Source organism: Bison bison, unplaced genomic scaffold (genome assembly GCF_000754665.1).
Source record: "Bison bison bison isolate TAMUID 2011002044 unplaced genomic scaffold, Bison_UMD1.0 scf7180017864335, whole genome shotgun sequence".
Lineage (NCBI taxonomy): Eukaryota > Metazoa > Chordata > Mammalia > Artiodactyla > Bovidae > Bison > Bison bison.
In genome coordinates this window covers 211650-218770 of record NW_011494907.1, presented here as the reverse complement: position 1 = coordinate 218770, position 7121 = coordinate 211650, and the positions used below count along the sequence as shown (strand labels likewise).

Genomic DNA, 7121 nt, shown 5'->3' with positions numbered 1-7121 from the left:
CAAGACCTTCTAGAACTAACACCCCCAAAAGATGTCCTTTTCATTATAGGGGATTGGAATGCAAAAGTAGGAAGTCAAGGAACACCTGGAGTAACAGGCAAATTTGGCCTTGGAGTACAGAATGAAGCAGGGCAAAGGCTAATAGAGTTTTGCCAAGAGAATGCACTGGTCATAGCAAACACCCTCTTCCAACAACATAAGAGAAGACTTTACACATGGACAACACCAGATGGTCAACACTGAAATCAGATTGATTATATTGTTTGCAGCCCAAAGATGGAGAGGCTCTATACAGTCAGCAAAAACAAGACCGGGAGCTGACTGTGGCTCAGATCATGAACTTCTTATTGCCAAATTCAGACTTCAATTGAAGAAAGTACAGAAAACCACCAGATCATTCAGGTATGACTTAAATCAAATCCCTTATGATTATACAGTGGAAGTGAGAAATAGATTTAAGGGATTAGATCTGATAGAGTGCCTGAAGAACTGTGGATGGAGGTTCATGACATTGTACAGGAGACAGGGATCCAGACCATTCCCAAGAAAAGGAAATGCAAAAAAGCAAAATGGTTGAGGAGGCCTCACAAATAGCCGTGAAAGGCAGAGGAGAAAAGGAAAGATACACCCATTTGAATGCAGAGTTTCAAAGAATAGCAAGGAGAGATAAGAAAGCCTTCCTCAGTGATCAGTGCAAAGAAATGGAAAACAATAGAATGGGAAAGACTAGAGATCTCTTCAAGAAAATTAGCCATACCAAGGGAACATTTCATACAAAGTTGGGCACAATAAAGGACAAATGGTATGGACCTAACAGAAGCAGAAGTTATTAAGAAGAGGTGGCAAGACTACACAGAAGATGATCTTTTGGATCATCAAAAAAGCCAGAGTTCAGAAAAACATATACTTTTGCTTTATTGACTACGCCAAAGCCTTTGTGTGGATCACAGTAAACTGTGGAAAAGTCTTAAAGAGATGAGAATACCAGACCTCTTGACCTGCCTTTTGAGAAATCTGTATGCAGGTCAGGACTTAACAGTTAGAACTGGACGTGGAAAAACAGACTGGTTCCAAATAGGGAAGTGGGTACGTCAAGGCTGTATATTGTCACCCTGCTTATTTAACTTCTATGCAGAGTACATCATGAGAAATGCTGGGCTGGAAGAAGTGCAAGCTGGAATCAAGATTGCCGGGAGAAATATCAATAACCTCAGATATGCAGATGACACCACCCTTATGGCAGAAAGTGAAGAAGAACTAAAGAACCTCTTGATGAAGGTGAAAGAGGAGAGTGAAAAAGCTAGCTTAAAACTCAACATTGGAAAAGCTAAGATTATGGCATCTGGTGCCATCACTTCATGGCAAATAGATGGGGAAACATTGGAAACAGTGACAGACTTTATTTTTTTGGGCACCGAAATCACTGCAGATGGTGACTGCAGCCATGAAATTAAAAGACACTTACTCCTTGGAAGAAAAGTTATGACCAACCTAGATAGCATATAAAAAGCAGAGACATTACTTTGTCAACAGAGGTCCATTTAGTCAAGGCTGTGGTTTTTCCAGTGGTCATGTATGGATGTGAGAGTTGGACTGTGAAGAAAGTGCCGAAGAATTGATGCTTTTGAACTGTGATGTTGGAGAAGACTCTTGAGAGTCCCTTGGACTGCAAGGAGATCCAACCAGTCCATCCTAAAGGAGATGAATCCTGCGTGTTCATTGGAAGGACTGATGCTGAAGATGAAACTCCAATACTTTGGCCACCTCATGCGAGGAACTGGCTCACTGGAAAAGACTCTGATGCTGGGAGGGATTGGGAGCAGGAGGAGAAGGGGATGACAGAGGATGAGATGGCTGGATGGCATCACCGACTCAATGAACGTGAATTTGAGTGAACTCCAGGAGTTGGTAATGGACAGGGAGGCCTGGCGTGCTGCGGTCCATGCAGTCGCAAAGAATTAGACACGACTGAGCGACTGAACTGACTGACTGAAGGGATGGAGATGTTGTGAGAGGCTTGCTCTCCTCTTGTTTACCCCATATAGTCATCTCTAGTTAACATAAAAGAAAGGAAAGAGCTGCTCTTGGTTTTAACAAATTCTTTGTTTTCAAACCTTCATTATTTTTTAAAATTGGTTTCTAGTGGAGTATATTTGCTTTGCAGTGTTGTGTTAGTTTCTACTATACAGCAAAGTGAGTCAGCCCTATGTATACACACATCCCCTCTTTTTTGGATTTCCCTCCCATTTTAGGTCACAGAGTACTGAGTAGAGTTCCCTGAGCTGTACATTAGCAAACCTGCATATTGTAAAATGTCACTTTTTCTCTTCATACTGAGATCAAATTCTTGCCATAGAAGACAACTATAGAGAGGAATTGGTAGAACTGGTGTTTCAGTATGATCAGAGAGGTAGTTTCAGCTTTCTGGACTCCAGGAAAGAAAAGTTTTACACTGCCTGTGGCATATTATTCATGCAGGTGGCCTAGTTGCACAGCTGTGATGCCATCTTATTTCCTTTCAAAGCTTTTTAAATTTAAGTTGATGCCACTATTTGTTATTTTGTTTAAAAGTAATATTCCAGATTCAAAGGAAAGTCATTCTCAGTCTTCAGTACTTTAACTTGAGAAGTAACAAACTCCATGCACATCTTGACCTGTCGAGTGTCCCTGTAAGGCATAGACAGCTTTCCAGTGCACTCCTCTCTGTCTTTTAATAGAGAGGATCAGTGGTGCAGATTTTTCAAAGTCCTGTTTCTCCCGTATGAAAATCTATTGTTCTTCTAATAAACACAGTTGAATCTAACTTTGTCTCAGTTGCAAATCAGGGCCACAATTTATTTTCTTTTGGCACTCAGCATACTTGACAGATTTCCTTCAGGAAAATTATATTTGTGTAATGAAATTTGAAATATTAATGACAAGTGTAAATAGCCTTCAGCATAATGAAAAATAACTTTTTTTTAAATAATTAAAACAGCGAATCCAGTATGCCAAAACAGATTCCGATATAATATCTAAAATGCGTGGCACTTTTGCTGACAAAGAAAAGAAAAAAGAAAAGAAAAAAGCCAAAACTGTGGAACAGACTGCAACAACTGTGAACAAAAAGCCTGGTCAGGTAAGATGGGCAAAAGTTCCTATTTCGTTGTATATCAGACAGTTTTATTTGAATTTGCATGATGTTTAACTCCATCATTATCCAAAATATGTTAATATCTATTGGCTTATTTTTCAAGTTCTGTGTATAAATAATACTATAGATTTTATCTTTAGTATTCCACTGAAATCAGCCTTCTTTGAACAGTTCATAAATTCAAAAATCTAATTTAAAAATTCCAGATAAAGGTGAAATTATCCAAAAACTAGTTACTTTCAGATTGAAAGTAATTAGAAATCAGTTTTAATAAGTATAATGCTTGGGTTTTTTTTTTCTAGTTGTTTTAAAAAAAAAGTGAGAAAGACCGGTTCTTGGTTTTTCTCCTATATATTTCTCCATAATTTTGAAACTTAGAGGTTGAGTTTTATGATACAGACCTTTCAAAAATATTTGACAAGATATAAATACATAAATGTTTGAGTCAGAGTTTTAAGATGTAAATTCTCAAAATGGAATAAAAAAATCTATGTTACTCTTATTTTTAGTGCAGTAATTTTAAACACTTGCTATTTTTTTAGAGGGATTGGAAGTTTTAACTGTTTCTCACTCTTTTTCATTTAGGGAACACCAAATTCAGCTAATACCCAAGGAAATGCAACACCAAATCCTCAGGTAATATTTTTTCCCATGTGATACTTACTTTAAAATAAAATTACAAAACAATAGCAGTAATGTATAACAATCCTCATGTCTCCAAAAACTGAAAATGATTCCATGTATAAGCCACAACAATGTGGAACCTCCTTCTTCAAAACATTTTATTTTTCTTTAGGAAGAAGAAAACAAAACCTGACTTTATTCCTTGCTTCCCACAATGATCAATGACAGGATTAAACAATATATTCTAAGTTCTATAAAGATAAGAAGCAGGATGGTTGTTTTCTTCACATGATGTAGCCCAGAGCTTTTCAGGCTTGTTGCTTGGAATCCATTCCCATTGGCTAAAGCACTAACCCGTCTTTTCTCAAAGAACAAAGTTGTTCTATAGTTACCTTTGTTCTTATTTCCTCAGTACATATATATTTAAGTCTCCTGATACAGATCTTTACCCTGTGACTCCACGGTACAGAATTCGCCTGCAGTGCAGGAGCAGCAGGAGACACGGGTTCAATCCCAGGATTGGGAAGATCCCCTGGAGGAGGAAATGGCCAACTGCTCCAGTATTCTTGCCTGGAGAATTCCATGGGCCGAGGACCCTGGCGGCTATAGTCCATGTGGTTGCAAAGAGTCAAACACAGCTGAAGCAACTTAGCACAATATAGATTTATCAGAAACTCATCCTTACATCCAGGGAATTCCTTGCCCCACTGAGGTTTCCTCCTCTGATTTTAAGTTACTTGCATTTTCTTGCATTATCTACTACTATGAAGTCTTTCAGCAGCTATAGTCCAGCACATAATTCTCTAAGCCCTAAGTTCTTTACATTTCATCTTTTTTCTCCCATGAAATTTACTCTCATTTACTTGGGGAAAACATTAAAAATTACCAAATATAGGTTCTACATGGAATCTTTTTTAATTTATTTATTTTTGGCTACGTTGGGTCTTTGTTGCTCTGCACAAACTTTGTCTAGTTGTGAGTGGGGGCTCTTCTCTAGCTGCGGTGTGTGGGCTTCTCATTGCAGTGGCTTCTCTTGTTGCAGAGCATGGGCTCCGTAGTTGTAGCACTAAGTGGAAATCTTTTTTTTTTCCAAAATTTTCTCACACACCGGGAGGTAGTATGCAGTAGGATTGAGTATCTGCGGGTTAAGCAGCTGAGGACGGGTGACACCAATGCCATCTCTGCTTTTGTTAGGACCAGTTACGTAATCCAGATGACAGAAGCCTCCTATTCCAGCTGCCTCCGGATGCTTAAAACTTAAATATTCTCTTAAATACTGTTAATTAAATAGTTAATACTTAAATACTTAAAAACTGTTGATAAGATTTATAACCTTCCAAATATTTCCTTAGTGACTTGAATGTCAATCTTAATTACTGTTAGGTTTTGTTTACTTCTCTGGTGTCACTGTTTTTCACCTTCAGTGCTTGATGTGGTAAGATTTCATAAGCCTTAAACTGTGGAATGTAATTCTCTGAAGTATAGATTTAAATGTAAGAGCCAAAGTGGCTAATTATACTTATAATACTTATAAGTTAACTTGGCCTTTTCTTTTTAATAGGTCCCTGATTACCCTCCAAACTATATTTTATTCCTTAATAATTTACCAGAAGAGACTAATGAGATGATGCTCTCCATGCTGTTTAACCAGTAAGTATTTCGTAAACAAGTCTGTGTTCTGAGAGCCTCCTGACAGGACAGATAGCACTTCCCTGGGTTGAATCCATTTGCATATCACACAGTAATTCCTACGGCTTCATTGGTTTGCTCCTGGATTAATCATGAATCGAAACCAGTATGCAGATTAAGCAAATGAGAAGCTAAATTACCTCTAATGTTTGAATTATTAATTCTAGTTGATAAGTAAAATAGGAGACAAAGCTTTGATGAAGTGACAGGAATAGAATTAGCTTACATGATTCCTGCAGTTCTTTTCATGGTATTAGTTATATTTCAGGCTCTTTCATCCCACTCAGGATTCTTGGTGGGATGTGATCGTTTTCCTGTACGTAGATCATGATGTTGCTTAACAAATTTAAATGCAGAATAGACATTTTGTATTTGATGTCATTTCTATATTTGCATATATAAAAATTGTTTACATATATAAGCATTGTTTTCGTTCGTTATAGGTTCCCTGGTTTCAAGGAAGTGCGTCTGGTACCTGGGAGGCATGACATCGCTTTTGTTGAATTTGAAAATGATGGACAGGCTGGAGCTGCTAGGGACGCCCTGCAGGGGTTTAAGATCACACCGTCCCATGCCATGAAGATCACCTATGCCAAAAAATAACATTTGGGATAGTTGTCTTTAAAGGACTCTGTTATTTATAGCTTTCGTTTTGATAACATTTGGTCAGTTCATTTTAATAGTTGGGAAAGCAGAAGTGTATGTGAGCTTTTTGTAAAGGATTTAAAAGATTACCTAATCTCTGTTTAGCCTTAGTGAACTGTGAAGGCCTTAATTTTGTACAATAAAATTTTTATTTGTATCCCTTACCTGGTATTTCATTTATTGACCCACTGCCCTATCATCAAATGCCGGTGCTAGTCTAGGACACATCTTAAGGTATAAACTGTAATGAGATGCTTTTCTAGTGTTATCTCGGAGCAGCTAATGGTAGAGACACTTTAATAAAAGAATTAGGTCAAGCACTTGTTTAGATTTTCTGTTATTTTTTTATGCATATGAACTGCCATCCTGGAGCTCATTTTTGTGTGTTATTCATTCATGTATTTATTTGGCTGCACTGAGTCTTAGTTGCAGCATGTGGGACCTTTGGTTGTGGCATGTAGGATCTAGTTCCCTGAGAATGAATCGAATCTGGGCCCTGCTGCTTCGGGAGCACAGAGTCTTAGCCTCTGCACCACTAGGGAAGTCCCTTTTTTACTAATACTTGTACTAATACTAATACTTTTACTTGTACGAATAGTAATGATGATCATCCTGCATATTAGAAGAAAACGAGACCTGGGCAGGATCTGAATTTCATCTTCAGAGTCAAATAAATGAGCCAGTAGTAGGCATTTCACAAATCTTTTCATTCATTTTTTACTTGAATAAAGACCATTTAAGAGTAACTATATTAAATGTTTTCTGGGAAAACAGAGAAAAAGGGAATATTGTCTTCAGACTTCACATCTTATACTCTTACCCTCTTGAGATAGGGTGTTTCCTAAGGAATACCTACTCAGTTAATACCTCTTGATTGAATGACCTCCAAAGGAAAGATGTTTAATCTTTTTGAAGACTAGCAGTCTAACCCAATGGTTGCCAGTCCTAATCTTGCTGCCTCATTGTGCTGCTTAACACCAATTCTTGGGTATTTCCAAAGTTCATTTTCTGTAGTGTTTGATTTCTGCTT

The 7121-nt window shown here is 37.7% G+C and overlaps 1 protein-coding gene across 1 annotated transcript in view; it reads left to right on the top strand.

The window, feature by feature from the left end:
• SNRPB2 (small nuclear ribonucleoprotein polypeptide B) overlaps nucleotides 1-6255 on the top strand; it is a 13663-nt gene extending 7408 nt beyond the window's left edge. Inside the window, exons 4-7 of the mRNA XM_010854067.1 lie at nucleotides 2978-3118; nucleotides 3719-3769; nucleotides 5319-5407; nucleotides 5890-6255. Coding sequence (XP_010852369.1) covers nucleotides 2978-3118; nucleotides 3719-3769; nucleotides 5319-5407; nucleotides 5890-6049 — 441 coding nt within the window. The 3' untranslated portion in view covers nucleotides 6050-6255. The remainder of the gene's footprint in view (nucleotides 1-2977; nucleotides 3119-3718; nucleotides 3770-5318; nucleotides 5408-5889) is intronic.
• The last annotated feature ends 866 nt before the right edge of the window (nucleotides 6256-7121 follow it).